This window comes from Oncorhynchus tshawytscha, linkage group LG10, assembly GCF_018296145.1.
Source record: "Oncorhynchus tshawytscha isolate Ot180627B linkage group LG10, Otsh_v2.0, whole genome shotgun sequence".
Taxonomy (NCBI): Eukaryota; Metazoa; Chordata; class Actinopteri; order Salmoniformes; family Salmonidae; genus Oncorhynchus; species Oncorhynchus tshawytscha.
Window position 1 is genome coordinate 30,002,759 of NC_056438.1, and position 19,208 is coordinate 30,021,966.

General features: G+C 43.3%; 1 protein-coding gene across 12 annotated transcripts in view; it reads right to left on the reverse strand.

Moving 5' to 3' along the window:
• Window positions 1-116: 116 nt before the first annotated feature.
• LOC112260091 (calcium/calmodulin-dependent protein kinase type II delta chain) overlaps window positions 117-19,208 on the reverse strand; it is a 113,757-nt gene continuing 94,665 nt past the window's right edge. For 2 of the 12 annotated variants that reach the window (XM_024434927.2, XM_024434926.2), the window contains exons 13-20: window positions 18,673-18,710; window positions 12,144-12,197; window positions 10,835-10,882; window positions 9,798-9,846; window positions 3,535-3,610; window positions 3,300-3,394; window positions 2,947-3,193; window positions 117-2,537 (exon numbers count right to left, since the gene is read on the reverse strand). In XM_024434927.2, the coding sequence (XP_024290695.1) occupies window positions 2,958-3,193; window positions 3,300-3,394; window positions 3,535-3,610; window positions 9,798-9,846; window positions 10,835-10,882; window positions 12,144-12,197; window positions 18,673-18,710 (596 nt within the window). In that variant the 3' untranslated portion in view covers window positions 117-2,537; window positions 2,947-2,957. Of the gene's footprint in view, window positions 2,538-2,946; window positions 3,194-3,299; window positions 3,395-3,534; window positions 3,611-9,797; window positions 9,847-10,834; window positions 10,883-12,143; window positions 12,198-18,672; window positions 18,714-19,208 lie in introns of all 12 variants that reach the window. The other 10 variants (XM_024434925.2, XM_024434924.2, XM_024434929.2 and 7 more) reach the window with 5 other exon arrangements.

Consider the following 19,208-nt stretch of genomic DNA (forward strand, 5'->3'; position numbering starts at 1 on the left):
TCCTAACCAAGCTACAAAGGGTTATCTTAGAGATTTAGAATCGACATTTTACAGTGATTCATTTTGCCTTCAAAATTGAGAGAACGCATCACAAACAAACAGGCATGGAAATAAGACATTTGGAAGAAATCACACATTTTATTAGTTATTTTTTAAACATTTAAACATCAGTCCTTTTCCCTCATAGCAACAATATACACCGTGTCCCATAGTGCAGTTCAACTTAACAAGTAATTCCCTTACATATCCATTGGCAAAACAAACAAACCCATTTAATAAATCTCTACCAACTACGAAAAACTGACAGAACAATGTGATGCCATACTTGAGAACAGTCTCACTTCTCCTCAGTATAAAACAATGTGTGTTGCTACTTGTCAAATAGAGTAATTAACACACAGGGACACATCAGTGGTAAAAGGGGTAAGTAAAAGGCTCTTTATTTTCTTCCATGGGTGGGGGGGGTCAATCGTTCCACCGATATGCGAGGACTGGAAGAAATGATCAACAATAATCCAAGAAGGGACAACCTATCAATTCAACAATATAAAATTAAGAGAAAAAATAACCAATAAAATTCACATAATTATTATCATCATGATGAAAATATCATTTGACTTTAAAACAGTGTTCCATATGTCATACAATGGCCTCGAGTAATATACGTGGACATTATATCTACAGTATAGTTTTACATTCCATCATTGAGACTTCACAGTTCTCACGTGATGATGTATAGCCAAACGCATATCATAGCAAAACATAGGTACCATTTTTCCCTTAACATAAATTGTCAATTGAAATTCCCAGCAATCATACTTAATATTGAGCCAACTGAGAACAAGTGAACTTGAATTGTCAACCGATCGTAAGCTAAGCTAATGTTTAAACAGTCTAATACTCCACAGAGTTTAAGCGAAGCTATAGCGATTCACTCAATCACGAGTCTATACATCACAAGAAGCAAGCTCATGTTTTGACGTTCACTTATGTTCTCATAGATTTTTATAGCCATTTCTGCACAAAAAAACTGACATAAAAAAAAAAGGGTTGACAAACTGCGATATGTTGGTCACTGTCCTGTAAAGCTTAACTGATATCACTTTTGTCATTGGGACCGATGTGCAATACTGAGATCATATGAATGCACTCATGAGTTTGTCAGTTCACCGCATATCCCAGACCCTGATAATATTGGAAAACCAAGCCGTATAGAGTGCCCTCCGTAATTACTGGGACAGTGAAGCATTTTTTCTTCTTTTGGCTCTATACTCAAAGTTTGGATTTGAAAACTAACAGTGACCTTCAAGGGCAGACTGTCATCTTTAATTTGAGGGTATTTTCATCCTAATTGGCTGAAGCATTTCTAAATTACAGCACTTTTTGTACACAGTAGTCTCTCCCCCCCCCACAGATTATTTTGTGCCCAATAGAAATTAAATGGTAAATAATGTATTGTGTCATTTTGGAAAATGTCTCTAAACACTTCTGCATTCATGTGGAGACTACTATGATTACGAATAATCTCAAATGAATCGTTAATAATTATGAGTAAGGAAGTTAGACACACAATATCATCATACCCTCCCCCAAAATACTAACCTCCCCTGTTATTGCAATGGTGAAAGGTTAGCATGTGTTGGTATGATATTTGTGCGTCTAACTTTCTCACTCATCATTATTCACGATTCATTCAGGATTATCCGTATAAAAGTGACTCCAAAATGACACACTACATGATTTACTCTTCATTTCTAATTGGGCACAAAATAATCTGAAACAACCACAACAAACAGAAAATGCATCCAACAAATGTGTAGAGCCACAAACTTAATGTAGTCATTGCGTGCTATGAATATGAGACCACCGTTTTTACTACTTTAATACACATTTAAGTTCATTCGTCTCAATACTTTTGGTCCCCTAAAATGGGGAGGACTACTGTGTACAAAAAGTGCTGTAATTTCCAAATGGTTGAGCCGATATGGATGAACATAACATCAAATTAAAGCTGTCAGTCTGCACTATAAACTTCAGCCACGATTTCAAAAGAAGAAAAAAATGCTTCATTACGGACGACACTGTATTACTGTATATTATTTAAGATTTGAAAATCTCTCAGATATATCTCATAAACCCACAAATTTGCAAACTTCACATATCGTCAACAACTCTGGCATGTACTCTATTCATTTTCCTATGGCATTCAAACTTAAAACATGTTTAAAATGAGGAAATTATTGTATTAATAAAAAAAATATATATATGTTTCAGTCATAAATGTCCTGCGATGAGACTGAGAAGAATGGAACAATGTGATAAAACACCCAACATTTTCTCTATAAAATTATATCGTCAAGATTGTTGTTTCCTTTTTATATTTTACAAGAAGAATCTTCAGTCCAGCAGCGACGATATGTAAACAACACTCAAGAGGGCGAAGTTGTAGCGTTGGGATGGGATTGGGCGAGGATGTCACACACTTAGTAGGCAAATTCCGCAGGTCAGCTGACAGCTGTAGGCTAGGGGCTCCTCAACTGCGACAGAAAGATGAGGAATTGACGCATTTTACACTTGCTAATTAGTAACTTGCATTGTAAAAAATGTGTTTGAGGACAGCTAAGGTAGAGAAAGACCAAAGCAAAACCAAAGCAGACCAAGCTAGCTACATAGCTCCAGGATGAAGCAGGTTGGGTGGACTAAGCGCACCTAGTCACCTACCTTGACTAGACTAGGGATGATCAGGGCTAAACCAGAATAAAGGCAGACCACACTACACACATTAGCAGGCTAGCAGCTACATAGTGCAGGCGGAGCGGATCAAGTTAGAGATACAGGACATGGACCAGGTAGGGGATAGCAGGGCCAAAGCAGAACCAATCTAACTACATAGCTCCAGAATGACTGGATAAAGCAGGCCAGGCCAGCACAGGGCTATAATCCCACCTCCAGTCAACCTATTTGGCGGGCACCATGGGCGAGCCGGAGCGGTGGAAGTGGATGTTCTGCCACTTGGCGTCGCGGCGGTGCCAGATGCGGGTCTCCTCCGACTGCATGGTGCGTGGCATGCCGCTGGCGTCCATGTACTGGGTGAGGCGGATGTAAGCGATGCACGCCGCGTCGTCGCCGATCAGGTGCACGTGGGGGTTGAGCAGGATGGTGTGGACGGGCCCTTGCTTTCCCCTGGACAGAGCTGGATGAGAGAGGCGGATTGGAGGGAAATGGATAGAATCAGCACACAATCAAGGTCATTAAAGCTTCTACAGTCATTGGTGCGTAATGGAATGCAGGGGCTCTACCGTTCTCAAAGTAGAATCTGTGGAAGTCGGTTCCCTCCAATAGGTTTCCCAAAGCCTCTGGCTCAAAGGATGTAAGCCCGGGATCACAGATCTTCCTGTGAGACAGAAGTGGAACACAAACAATTACGTTTTCAAAATGGTGCAGTGTTGGCATATGGATAAATATCTAGATTGTAGGTCCTCTGTATGCAATCGCTGTTGTAGATCACTGTAGGTAAAATACAAGATCACTAACGTATAGGCTTCAAAGTCTCCATTGTTGATGGCCTCAATCAGCTGCTCAGTCACTTTGATGATCTCCTGCTTACGAGCTGAGAGGGGGAGCGAGAGAAGAAAAAAAAAACATTTCCACATGTTGCCACAAACCTAACAGTGAACTGTCCCACAACCGTAGGCGATTCGAGTAACACACCTCTGATGTGTTAAGTAATCAAGGGAGTGAATGAATCCCTTTAGAGCAGTTTGAGGGATTTACATCAACCAAAGATGCACCATTGAGAGCATCCTGTCGGGCTGTATGACCGCCTGGAACGGCAACTGCACCGCCTGCAATAGCAGGGCTCTCCAGAAGGTGGTGCAGTCTGCCCAACGCATCATCGGGGGCACACTGCCTGCCCACCAGGACACTTACAGTACAGCATCCAATGTCACAGGAAGGCCAAAAAGATCATCAAGGACGTAAACCACCTGAGCCACAGCCTCTTCATCCCGCTATCATCCAGAAAGATGCCCAGGGTCCCTACTCATCTGCGTGAACGTGCCTTAGGCATGCTGCAAGGAGGCATGAGGACTGCAGATGTGGCCAGGGCAATAAATTGCAATGTCCGTACTGTGAGACGCCTAAGACAGCGCTACGGGGAGACAGGACGGACAGCTGATCGTCCTCGCAGTGGCAGACCACGTGTAACAACACCTGCACAGGATCGGTACATCCGAAAATCACACCTGCGGGACAGGTACATGATGGCAACAACAACTGCCCGAGTTACATCAGGAACGCACAATCCCTCCATCAGTGCTCGGACTGTCCGTAATAGGCTGAGAGGCTGGACTGAGGGCTTGTAGGCTTGTTGTAAGGCAGGTCGTCACCAGACATCACCGGCAACAATGTCGCCTATGGGCTCAAACCCATCGTTGCTGGACCAGACAGGACTGGAAACACCCACAACATCTGCTAAATACAGTGTATGTGACCAATACAATTTGAAGTAGTGGTGACAATATGACCCACAACACAGTCAATAGGTTCAGGGGCCAAGGTTCACCATTTACACAACCTTTCCACAGATAACATGATTTTATTACCTTGCAAGTTAAGTAGCTAAGGTAAGAGGTAATGGATGTAAAAGAAAAACAAAGCAAAGGTTTTGTGGTTTAGAAAATCTGTTATTTGAGGTAGATGTCAAATGGAATGGTAGTGAATTGACTGTTAGTACTTTTTTAGCGTAACATGCACTTAAACATAGAGAATTAAAGTCCCAGGAATGAGAAAAAGATCAATGCTCTTTCGTAAACTCTTTATCTTCGACACTTTTGTCCCTTCTGACACTTCCAATCGGCGTGACTGACAGAGCACAAAGGATGCAAATTAGTAACGGTTGCCCTCAGGTTCTGTGTACTTGTCGGAACGTTGTTCACCAATGTGAGGGAGACTCCAGTTAAGAAAAAAAAAAGATTAATCGGAATTGCCGATTAATTAGGGCCGATTTCACGTTTTCATAATAATCGGAAATCTGTATTTTTGGGCACCGATTTGCCGATTTTTTATTTTTACACACCTTTATTTAATCTTTATTTAACTAGGTAAGTCAGTTAAGAACACATTCTTATTTTCAATGACGGCCTAGGAACAGTGGGTTAACTGCCTTGTTCAGGGGCAGAACGACAGATTTTCACCTTGTCAGCTCGGGGCATCCATACTTACAACCTTACAGTTAACTAGTCCAACAAAATAACAACCTGCCTCTCTCTCGTTGCACTCCACAAGGAGACTGCCTGTTACGCGATTGCAGTAAGCCAAGGTAAGTTGCTAGCTAGCATTAATCTTATCTTATAAAAAAACAAATCGATCATAATCACTACTTAACTACACATGGTTGATGATATTACTAGATATTATCTAGCGTGTCCTGCTTTGCATATAATCTGACTGAGCATACAAGCATACAAGTATCTGACTGAGGCAGAAGCAGGCGCGTAAACATTCATTCAAACAGCACTTTCGTGCATTTTGCCAGCAGCTCTTCGTTGTGCCTCAAGCATTGCGCTGTTTATGACTTCAAGCCTATCAACTCCCGAGATGAGGCTCGTGTAACCGAAATAAAATGGCTAGCTAGTTAGCGAGCGCTAATTGTCATTGTGTTGCTGGTTCGAGCCCAGGGAGGAGCGAGGAGAGAGACGGAAGCTATACTGTTACACTGGCAATACTAAAGTGCCTATAAGAACATCCAATAGTCAAATGTTAATGAAATACAAATGGTATAGAGGGAAATAGTCCTATAATAACTACAACCTAAATTATTTATTATTATTTATTTGAGGCTAAATTGATTTTATTGATGTATTATATGAAGTTAAAATAAGTGTTCATTCAGTATTGTTGTAATTGTCATTATTACAAACAAAAAAATGATTAAAAAAATAAAAATAAACATTTTTTTAATTATTTTTTTTTTTAAACATTTATTTTCTATTTTTAAATTGGCAGATTAATCGGTATTGGCTTTTATGGTCCTCCAATAATCGGCATCGGCGTTGAAAAATCATAATCGGTCGACCTTTAGTATCAACAATGCAGAAATACTTTTTTCCTATGCCCAACCTTGGTGTAATACATTGTAAATGCATTACTGTATACATTTCCAAAGACTTGTTATAAAAACAGTGATGATGAGCACAGTACTTATGATCTGGCAACCCCTAGTTAGACTGACTACTCCAATGGCAGACGATGACCTCCAGAGGGCAGCAGAGTACACACATACTGGATGGCTGTGTGGGAGACTCACGCACATGCTTTGCACCACTGAAGCAGAGCGCAACAACGTGCTAACCTACAACATGCAACCTCAGAAAAAGGGTACTTTTTTTAGGACCCTTCTTCACAGGGATCCATGACAAACAGTAACAGGGTGTGTGCCTCTGTTTAGTCTTTGATATCTAGTGCCATGTACAATGAGGGAATTATTTGCATGTATTTTCACTCACCACATGCACCAAATGAGCCCAAAAGTCATATCCTAAACAAATGTGGACTTCAAATGAGGCACATCTGATAGTGGTCAACAGGATATGGAGGGACGTTCGTTCAGGGGAAGTGGGGCACAGAGGGTAGTAGGTTTTGGGGGGGAAATAGTTTTAAGTTTGTGCCCTCTCCCTTACTCTGGGCAAACTTACACTGCATGTCGCTGGGGCCTGGGCTAGGCAGGGGCCCAAGGGGGTGCCGAGGCTGAGGCCCCTGAGTGTGGGTGTGGTAGGGCCCACAGTGGGCGGCAGGGTGGACGGAGAATAAGACCACAAAGAAGGAGGTGAAGAGGAGGAGCAGGTAGCAGGTGACCAGGGCCCTGAGAACATAGTGGCACAACTCCTCCCTACTGGGCCAAACACTGGGAGAATACCAGCAGGAGGAAGATGAGGAAGAGGAGGAGGAGTGGTACGAGCCTGAGTGCTCCCGCCAGAAGCAAGGGGAGCGTGGGGAGGAGGGACGGGAGACTTGGGCAAGGGTGTCAGGGTGACAAGGGTTATTGGTATGAGTGGTGGGTGGATGGATGGAGGTGAGGGATTGAAAACAAAAATGTAAAATGGAGAAAAGAAATGAAAGGTTGAATGAATGAAGGATGAGTGACATTTCCTTGTCCTCAGTGGGAGATCTGGAAACAAAATGCTGAGGAGGAAAGTCATGACAAATGTTAATTTTAAAAAACAGATGAAAAATGTATGCTGGGATGGTTGTAAGGCCTCCTCTTTCTGGCAAGTGTTGATGTTACAGGGTGAGTGACACTCGGGCACTGATAGGTTCCTGTGTGTTGGGTTGGTGCTTCAGAATGTGCTGTGGCCAGCAACATGGTTTTGTTTATTCGGAACAGTAGAAAATAGGGCGAGACAATGCAAAAACCCACATCCTACAGTCTACCAACTCCTACACACGCACAACGTGATGGAACGACCACGTCAAACTGGGAAATGCAATGCCTTCATCTTTCAAACAAAGGGAATATGAAAATGACGAGTCTCTAAACAACAGCCGCAACACAGACACGTTTGGTGGAGAAAACAGTAATGAGACGTGTCACATTGCACAAAGCCAGAACCCATCAGTAATCATCCGTCATGGAATGCAAACGTTGACAGAAAGCAACTCTCAAATGCAATGAAACATTATTTTCTCTCCACACAAACTGCCATAGCTAGGAGTACTAGGAGCTAGGAATGACTGTTCAAAGCAGGTAGCTCATGAGATTTCCTTATTCCATTTCAAAGCAGGTAGCTCATGAGATGGACCAATGAAATTGCATCCCCGCCTCGGGCCTTTTGAAGGAGGAATGTAGAGTGAGGAGATGAATCATTGTGATTGGGGTCATCGTCACGCTCCCCAGATGCCATGACGTCATACAAGGAAATCCCCGATCACACTTGTAGGCCATGTCATAGCGACTTTAGCTAGCTAAGCTCGTGCGCAGAAACACGTAAATCGGGTTTAACGGTGGTCTCGCGCCGAACTGCGCACGTGGAGGCCGTCCAATCAAAGGCACTCCTTGTGAAAGCGTGTCGGTTTGTCACTTTCACGAGGTTGGAGTAATAACACGTTCGACTACTTAAGACATTGGCTCCAATCCAGGTCGTGCCTTCAGATTTCGAGAAAATGAACAGCGATGGAAGAATATTTCACTTCTCTCATCGACTTCTCCAACCCCCAGCCTGGTCTGCTTTGCAAGCGTTCCAGGTAGTCTCGCAATGTTGCGCCTCTCGATTTCGAAAAAAAAACCCAGCAAAACCATCCATTTGAAGAGGGAGGTGAACAAATGCTACTAATGGCTATCTGTAATGGTGTTGCTCGTGCACACACACACACACACACACACACACACACACACACACACACACACACACACACTGTTCTGGCTCAGTGGACCAACAGGGCAGCAGCGAAATGGGAAATCATGCAAGGCCTGCAGCAGAGCCTGATTTGGCTCCCTTAAACGACTGTACACAGTGTCCACGCCTCCCCCATGGCTTCTCTTTGTAGACTCAGCCTGCTCTCATTGTGTTAGTTCCCACAACCCACTGTAGACACAGTTCCAAATCACTAATGAGTCACTAACTAGCTCAGCAGAGTGGGTGTAAAATGCACCACTGACAATCAAAGTTGGGCCACAATTCACCCATTGTTCTTCCAATACCATTGGTCTTGGCAGGTAGCCTCGCGGTTAAGAGCATTGGGCCAGTAACCGAAAGGTAGCTGGTTCGAATCCCCGAGCCGACTAGGTGAAACATCTGTCCATGTGCCCTTGAGCAAGGCACTTTAAACCTAATTGCTCCTTTAAGTTGCTCTGGATAAGAGCGTCTGCTAAATGACTCATATGTTAAACAAACACAGTGAAAACAGAAGGACGACATCAATTGAACTTTCATAAAAAGAAAATGCACGGTGAGACAGATGACATCATTCACAGGACTGACAGTGTAAGTAAAGTCTTGCAGTTAAAATGTATTGATATAGAAAGACAGTCTAGCGTTACAAGTTTGGAGGATGGCCGTGCATGATCAGGTGCCTCCCCCGAGTGGAGCTGCAGTCTAAGGCAATGCATCACAGTGCTTGAAGCGTCACTACAGACCCGGGTTTGAACCCAGGCTGTGTCACAACCGGCTGTAATCTGGAGTCCCATAAGGCGGCGCACAATTGGCCCCAGGCGTTGTCCAGGTTAGGGGAGGGTTTGGCCGGGGGGGGGGTCTTTACTTGGCTCATTGTGCTCTAGCGACTCCTTGTGGCGGGCCGGGCGCCTGCAGGCTGACTTTCGGTCGTCAGTTGAACAGTGTTTCCTCCTCCTCCGACACAGTGCGGCTGGCTTCCGGGTTAAGCGGGCGGGTGTTAAAAAGCGCATTTTGGCGGGTCATGTTTCGAAGGACGTATGGCTCGACCCGTTCGGGGAGTTGCAGTGATGAGATAAGATCGCAATTGGATTCCAATGGCATATTACAAAATTGGGCAGGACAAAGGGGGTCAAATAAATAATGATGGACAGATTAAGTGGATTAATTAAAGCATATTAAATGAAAAAGCAGAATGGATGCCTGGATAAACACATGCTTACCTGATGAATTCATACAAACAAATTTATACAAAAGAAAAACAGGGATAGCAGTACATTTTGATGCAAAATCAGTAGGACAAAAATACATGCCAACACGTCAGTGCTGTGAGAATAACACATTCCCTTTCACTTAGACTGTGCACAGCCAACACCGAGCTACTTGCCTAATACAGGTGTGTGCTCCTACCTTTCACGTCCTCATCCTCCATGGTGGTGTTTGCACTCTCACTGGACTCCTGTTGGACAAGAACAAACAGCTGAGAACAATGGACACCTGTCAGCTGTTGAAACTGGATAAAGCGGGAGCACAAGAGAAGTAACGCATTGACAGACGAGTAAAATAGTTTGGGCAAAGGAAACGGATTATCTTCGGGAACTGCTGAGAGAACAGATTTTGGATAACTAAACATACTCTTTTGGGCTATAGTTACACAAACAAAAATATCATCATTGACATTGTGACAGAACAGATTTGAACATAGGTCGACGTCTCATTTTGGTCACACAAGCTGTAGGGCCTAGTTTTGAACTATGTCATTTTAACAGCAAGCCACTAGCAGTACTACTCCAACACTCTGAGAGTGAAAAAAAAATCTTCACGTACAAAGCGTTATAACAATCCCCCGGATCCACATTCGTCAAACCGGATCGCATTCTAGCTCGTCGGGGAACGGACTCTACAAGGTGTCGAATGCGTTTCAGAGGGATGCTGGCCCATGTTGACTCCAATGCTTCCTGTAGTTGTATCAAGTTGGCTGGATGTCCTTTGGGTGGTGGACCATCCAGGAAACTGTTGAGCCGTGGAAAAACCCGGCAGCGTAGCAGTTCTTGACACAAACCTTTGCGCCTGGCACCCTTTTACCATACCCCGTTCAAAAGGCACTTAAATGTTTTGTCTTGGCCATTCACCCTCTGAATGGCACACATACACAATCTATGTCTCAAGGCTTAAAAATCCTTCTTACGGTGTTCTTAATGTTTTTATACACATGCACATTTGTTTAACGTGAGATAAAACATGTTGACAAAGTCCTAAGTCCGGTGTCTGTGTGAAGCGCAAATGAAACAAACATTTAGGACATACACACCAAGGCGCCATGCATGCAACGTTATACAAGGCTTTGTAAGAAACACAAACTAAAAACCAAACTAGCTTATCACTCTGCTAACTAGAGGACAACAGCAAACACCTAAATGCTTGGCACTGCTGTTCCATTTACTCACTACTTTGTTTCCATCAGTTGGGTTGTGGATGACAGTGGTTTGAGGCTCCTGGTTCACAGAGAGGAGGAGGAAGAGGGTGAAGAAGGGGTTAAATAGACAGGAAATTGGCGTGGTAAACAGTTAATAAGAAAGAGAGAAAAAAAGGGCCAAAGGAACCTCGGAGAAGGCAAGTTTGGGGGTAAATATCAAGGACAAACGATGCACCACTGAGGCTATAGCTAAGGGCTTTAATGCAGCATGCCCAACTTTTTCCATGAAAACGAGAAATCTTTGAGTCGTCATCTTGGTGCAATATAAAAGGCATCAGAAGACAAGGCTATGATATTCATATTTAAAACAGACACACAGCAACCAAGACAGGATGGGAGGTGTACAGCAGTAGGAAGCATGCTAGTCACCAGGCCCTTCCTGGATATAAACTACAGGAAGGTATTTTACGTGTGTACAGCCAAAGCAAGGCGTGCAGTTGACCCTTAGAGCTGACTCCAGACAGTGTGTGTGTGTGTGTGTGTGTGTGTGAGAACATCAACATGCCACATTTCTAACACCTAGAAATACATAACCCCATCACTTTAGAAGTAGTGTAATAGCCATTGTTAAAAAGCCACAAGGTTATTACCATGTTATTATATACATAATGGGATGGAAAAACGAAGATAATATTTTGTATGCATTTGCAAATGGTGACATTATACTAGGGATGCGTCTCCGGTTCTGCCCGGGGCTGGTTAAATACAGTACAGGCCTCTTGGCTGACCTGACATGTCTAACACGCGTAGATAAAACTGCGGTAAGTCTGGGTCGATTCCCTCTGGGCAGTGCCGACAGGTGGGCTGTCATAAGGCATGCCATGGCACGGTCACGTTGAAGCTCATGTGTGGTGACAGGGTGACACGGATGGCACTAGCGGAGTAATCTTAGGATGCGTTTCACTGCTAGTGTGCGAGGTCTATTTTGGGAAGCACGCATGCGTGTTTCAACCAGCATGTCTCATTGGTTTCCTTGGTAACTTGGGGGGGGGGGGTTAAGTGGAGTGAAAGTAAAAACACAAACCCCGGGATGTACAGTTGTTCACACACGCAGAAGCAAAAAGTGCACATGCCAACTGCAATGACTACTGGTCCACAGTAAAAATAAATGCCTGTGTGTGATAAAAAAAAGAAAACAAAAATTCAATATTAAAAAGAGGCATCACTGGGAACAAAACAAAGACAGACGTTGTTAGAGTGAGGCGAGCACGAGCAGCCCGAGCATGGAGGATGAGACAGACCAACAGGCAGGCAGACGTGCAGAAAGACAGACAGTGTACCAGAGTGGGGGGCTCTTTAGGGCTGGTGACTACATTGGTCTTGTTGTTGTTGATCTAAAAAGGTAAGTGGACAGAGACGGAGACAAGAAACAGCGATTGATATCAGGAAGAAGGACCCAGTGGTCCAAGCAGGGAGAGAGACAGGAGAGGTGTCCCGGAATACACAGCTGCGGGAGTGAAAATGTTAGGAGTTAACGAGCAAGTACTCTGCAGGGTATAAAGAGGAGTGAGAGACAGTAAGTTCATGAGACAAATCTGTGGGTTCCAAGCCTGTAGCGGTACATCATTATTCTGGAGGATTATAAGCAGAATAAACATGCAAAGGAGTTCCTCGCTGAAACAGAACTTCATAAACATGAACTTGAAAGCGATCGGCTGTTCCACTCTACTTTTTCATGTTTTTCAGGAAGCCTAAATTGCGACTATTAACGTTGTTTATGGAGACCTTAAATCTAACGAATTAGTGCCATTGTGGCTCTAAACTAGAGATGAGAAATACAAATTCAGTAAGTCATGCAATTATCCAATGCTGTTGAAATTTAAAAGTCAAACGACGTTGTGACATCCCAATAGTTTTTGGTTTTTACTGTTAGCAGGAACATCATCGTCTGCATCGGAAACACGTCAGGGGACAAAATTAAGGTCAAAAAGAGTTATGCTATTCCTTTGTGAACTGCATGCCCTGATTTTGTAGCCCAGTCATTGGGCATCCCAGCTATGGAAAACGATTTTTAAAAAGTACTAGGTAATATGGGTCAACTGGAATGCACCTGATCATCGAACTAGGTTCTCCTCAGGGAGATATGGGGAGCTAGCCATGAAACTCAAACTACACATCAAGAGGCTTATACAATGGGTTGCTCATTAAACCAAGATACGGAGACAACTATCCTTGGCCAGGGATCTACAAATGGCTGATTGAACCACCCTGAACCCAACCACTAGACAGCACTAGGGTGTTCTATAATCAACCACATAACTGGCGTGGTAGATGCAAGGTTGGACAAAAAATAGGGACAATAATAATAGGGACAATAATATTGCCAGCAATATTGGCATTGGCTCAGTCTCAGACAGAACACAAAAGAGAACAAGACAAACGGGGTCCAATATCACAACCCCAAAACACAACCAGTATGTGTCAAGACCCTAGACTTAACAGTACACTCTGTTATAAAATAGCCTTTCTCAAAAACACATTTACATTTGAGTCATTTAGCAGACACTCTTATCCAGAGCGACTTACAGGAGCAATTAGGGTTAAGTGTCTTGCTCAAGGGCACCGACAGATTTTTCACCTAGTCCAGAATAAAACCAGCGACCTTTCGGTTACTGGCCCAACGCTCTCAACCGCTAGGCTACCTGCCGCACACATTTGTAATCATTAAAGATTTAGCATACACGGAAACCAAAATTGATGGCAGGACTAAATAATGTAATGCCTGCCATTTCCCCAGTCCATTAGGTTATCTACTCTTCAACACAGCCTCAGAGGCAGTGACATTTAAGAGGGTAACATGCTGGACCCCTGCGCTAAACCTGAAATAATCCTTCAAAAACTGCCTGCTGTGCTTTCAAAACACACCGATGACTCACACGGCTGCAGATAGACTGATTTAGAAAGAGTTTTTGGGCAAATATATCAGGTACAAATGTACCTAGATGCTAAACCTCCTACAGCCGCTTAAACCGCCTGCCATAAGCACCTTGGGTAACGGTGTTATCAAATATATTGGTTTATCCATCACCCCTCCTCGGAGGACAAAAATAACTTGGTATTTACATTTACATATTTGACACAGTAGTTACATGTCATGTATCTCAAAAGACCAATATGTAACTACTGTGTAAAAAAAAAAAAAAGTTCCATGTATGTAAAAATGTGTTTAGAATATACATAAGTTATTTTTGTCCTCCGTACTTCTGTTTTAATCTAGAGAGGTTAGAGAAGCTATCTAGATCCTCAATGAGACTGTGCAGGGGATCCATATTACGAATTCAAGACAAGTTGAGTCATCGGCATACATTGACGCCTTTGTTTTTAAGCCCTGGATTTCTAGTCCCTTGAGATTGTTGGATCTGATTTTAATAGCTAACATTTCCATGGCCCTAAACAAAATGGCTGTGCAGCGACGTTCCCCATCCAACCTGCCAGCTTGAGGGGATCTGCAAAGAAGAATGGGAGAAACTCCCCAAATACATGTGTGCTGGGGGGGATACATTTGCAAAATGTTCATAAAAAACAAGTTTTACTTTGTCATTATGGGTTATTGTGTGTAGAATGATGAGGGGGAAAAACTATTGTAGAATAAGGCTGTAATGTAACAATCAATTAAATTTACGACAAGTGGACTCCAATCAAGTTTTAGAAACATCAAGTATAACTAATGGAAACTTGCGCTCAATTTCAAATCTCAGCAAATGGTCTGAAATATGTAAATAATTTTTTTAATTAAAAAAAAAAATAAAGTTGCAAAAAATTCTAACAACCTGTTTTCGCTTTGTCATTATGGGATATTGTGTGTAGATTGATGAAGAGAGTAAGTGGATACCTGCTCGTTGAACATCTCATTTCAAAATCATGGTCATTAATATAAAGTTGGTCCCCCCTTTGCTGCTTTCTGGGAAAGCTTTCCACTAGATGTTGGAACATTTCTGTGGGGAGGTTGGGCACTGATCTTGGGCGATTAGGCCTGTCGACATTCCAATTAATCCCAAAGGTGTTCAATGGGGTTGAGGTCAGGGCTCTGTGCAGGCCAGTCAAGTTCTTCCACACTGATCTTGACAAACCATTTCTGTATGGACCTTGCTTTGTGCACAGGGGCATTGTCATGCAGAAACAGGAAAGGGCCTTCCCCAAACTGTTGCCACAAAATTGGAAGCACAGAATGGTCTAGAATGTCATTGTATGCTGTAGCGTTAAAATGTCTCTTCACTTGAACTGAGGGGCCTAGACCGAACCATGAAAAACAGCCCCAGAGCATTATTCCTCCTCCACCAAACTTTACAGTTGGCACTATGCATTCGGGCAGGTAGCATTCTCCTGGCATCCAACAAACCAAGATTTGTCCGTCAGACTGTCAGATGGTAAAGCGTGATTCATCACTCCATTCATTACTGACCTTAGGCTTGTGTGCGGCTGCCCAGCCATGGAAACCCATTTCATGAAGCTCCCGATCAACAGTTATTGTGCTGACGTTGCTTCCAGAGGCAGTTTGGAACTTGGTAATGAGTGTTGCAACCGAGGACAGACGATTGTAATGAGCTACGCGCTTCAGCACTCGGCGGTCCCGTTCTCGGAGCTTGTGTGGCCAACCACTTTGCGGCCGAGTCGTTGTTGCTCCTAGATGTTTCCACTTCACAATAACATTACAGCTGACCAGGGCAGCTCTAGTTGGGCAGAAATTTGACAAACTGACATGTTGGAAAGGTGGCATCCTGTGAACGGTGCCACATTGAAAGTCACTGAGCTCTTCAGTAAGACAAACATTGACAGTAGAATGGCCTACGTCAGCAACGGGTGTGGCTGAAATAGCCAAATCCACTAATTTGAAGGGGTGTCCACATACTGTTGTATATATAGTGTATGTGATCCTAGTATTTTAGGATCAGCATTTGGAGAGGGAGATGGGGGTCAGGGGAGACAGACAGATGCAGGGGGCATACACAAAGTCAGCCAGTATTTTGACACGGGACCAAAGGTGGGGAGACGGCCACTGGAGGACAGCTACTGTAGCACAGCTGTGAGGGGGATAGCATGTGATTCACTGACTGACACAGACCCCGAGTGGGGAGAGCAAGAAATGAGGGGTTGAAAAGAGGGGTGTGAGTGACCAGAGGGGAGTGTGAGAGAAAAGGGGGGGTAGGGGAGAAATATAGAAGATAGAAAGATGGATAGAAAGGAGCGAGCAGTATTGAGAGGAGGGGAAATAAATTCCCCCAATAAGGAAGAGAGTGACACAAATTTTGTAGTCAGATTTAAAAACAGAGATAGAGAGGGAACAGAGTTACTGAGGAACACGTGGAGGTCATATTGAACCACTAGCTGCTATGACAGCTGAGATTTGATTAGACGGGAGATGAGGACTTCCAGTCAGATTTAGCAGATCGGTCAGCTTCCTCAGATCACAAAACAGACGCTACCACTCTGACTGAATTATTTTGTAAAGGCGGAGCCCGATTATTGAAATATCTTACATGCTGACCACACCAGGCCGCGTTGCGTGTGCGAGCGTCACAACATAAATGGACACCTACATGTTAATCAATCATTTCATCCAAACTGCTCGCATGCATCAATGAGCGTCTGTGTGTAGCCAGGCGTTAAAATAGAACTTGATTTTTGATTCCATCTCCTCATTGTTTTTTAGGAGCATATATCCACTTGGGTGATCGAAAGATGAACTGAGGTCCACACTCCAGTCCAGTTGGTAGCGGTAATGTGCCTTAAAGTTGGTTGCTAACCGCCATATAAAAGTCCACAGAAGAAGACTGAAGGATGAGAGATTACTAGAAACTAACTAAATTCCCCTTTTATCTGTGGATTAGTTGTCGGAGGAGAGAACACACGATTTTGTGTGACTCAAAAATAAATACAATTCTACAAAATATCCATGAATGCTTCATGTGTTTCGACCTGTCCCCAAATGAATATACAGTTGAAGTCGGAAGTTTACATACACTTAGGTTGGAATCATTAAATCTTGTTTTTCAAGCACTCCACAAATTTCTTGTTAACAAACTATAGTTTTGGCAAGTCGGTTAGGGCATCTACTTTGTGCATGACACAGGTCATTTTTCCAACAATTGATTACAGACAGATGATTTCACTTATAATTCAATGTATCACAATTCCAGTGGCCAGAAGTTTACATACACTATGTTTACTGTGTCTTTACACAGCTTGGAAAATTCCAGAAAATGATGTCATGGCTTTAGAAGCTTCTGATAGGCTAATTGACATCATTGGAGTCAATTGGAGGTGTACCTGTGGATGTATTTCAAGGCCTACCTAACTCAGTGCCTCTTTGCTTGACATCATGGGAAAATCAAAAGAGATCAGCCAAGACCTTAGAATTCTTTTTTGTAGACCTCCACAAGTCTGGTTCAGCCTTGGGAGCAATTTCCAAATGCCTGAAGGTACCACGTTCATCTGTACAAACAATAGTACACAAGTATAAACACCATAGGACCATGCAGCCATCAAACTGCTCAGGAAGGAGTTGCGTTCTGTCTCCTCGAGATGAACGTACTTTGGTGCGAAAAGTGCAAATCAATCTCAGAACAACAGCAAAGGACCTTGTGAAGATGCTGGAGGAAACAGGTACAAAATGATCTATATCCACAGTAAAATGAGTCCTATATTGACATAACCTGAAAGGCCGCTCAGCGAGGAAGAAGCCACTGCTCCAAAACCGCCATAAAAAAGCCAGACTACGGTTTGCAACTGCACATGGGGACAAAGATCGTACTTTTTGGAGGAATGTCCTCTGCTCTGATGAAACAAAAATAAAACTGTTTGGCCATAATGACCATCGTTATGTTTGGAGGAAAAATGGTGAAGCCTGCAAGGTGAAGAACACCATCCCAACCGTGAAGCACAGGGGTGGCAGCATCATGTTTTGGGGGAGCATTGCTGCACGAGGGACTTGTGCACTTCACAAAATAGGTGCATCATGAGGGAGAAACATTATGTGGATATATTGAAGCAACATCTCAAGACATCAGTCAGGAAGTTAAAGCTTGGTCGCAAATGGGTCTTCCAAATGGACAATGACCCCAAGCATACTTCCAAAGTTGTGGCAAAATGGCTTAAGGACAACAAAGTCAAGTTATTGGAGTGGCCTCAATCCCATAGAAAATATGTGGGCAGAACTGAAAAAGTGTGTGCAAGCAAGGAGGCCTACAAACCTGACTCAGTTACACCAGCTCTGTCAGGAGGAATGGGCCAAAATGTACTTATTGTGGGAAGCTTGTGGAAGGCTACCTGAAACGTTTGGCCCAAGTTTAAATGGTTTAAGGCAATGCTACCAAATACTAATTGAGTGCATGTAAACTTCTGACCCACTGGGAATGTGATGAAAGAAATAAAAACTGAAATAAATCATTCTCTCTACTATTATTCTGACATTTCACATTCTTCAAATAAAGTGGTGATCCTAAGACAGGGAATTTTTACTGGGATTAAATGTCAGGAATTGTAAAAATCTTAGTTTAAATGTATTTGGCTAAGGTGTATGTAAACCTCCGACTTCAACTGTAGTTGGTTCAGAGTTCGTTTTGACATTTCAACCTGCGTGTCCTAATCACGTCTGGTGCCTGCTATCGTCAGTATGTTAGTCATGCAGCACTCAAACTGACACCATTTCACTGCTGGCAGCTGAAACAAATGTACTGTAGAAATATTCCAACTTCTCTTCAGAGACGGTCAGTTACAATATAAGTTACATGAGTCCATAACTAAAAGGTGTGTGTGTGTCAATGTGCATGGTCAGATGTTAAGATCGCAGAAGTCGATGAGATAACTTACCTTGACGCCGTCAGCTTTCTTGTTGAGCAGGCTTTTGGCTGCTGTAAGGATAGAGGACAAGGGGACAAGGTCAGCGAGGACACCTCTGATTGACACACACACACCACTAAATCTAGTGAAGACAGCCAATTATGGGCAAACTGTGACAGTCCTACAGAATTGAGGTTTAATGTCCTCTACCCAACACACCCACTTGTAAATAGAGACCGTGTATTGCTTAAGGAAGACTCATCATGTTAATGACAACTCCCCAATAGAGAACACGTTAGCACCGACTCCTAAATCAACATGCAAATATAGTCCACGCATGGAGCGAGCTAATTGATTGGTCGGGTAGAATGATGAGGTTCCTGGCACGTGGAAAAGCTCAGTGATTGGTTAAAGTGATCAGGGATGTCACACAATATCCACACAGTTCATGAAGAGTGTATGAGAGAGGGAAGAAGAAAGGTGTTTGTAAAAATGTTTTGTCTGAGAGGGGTGCAAGTTACCAAGACGGGCACATGGGTAGAGAGCAGTGCCAAGGCATGCCTCTT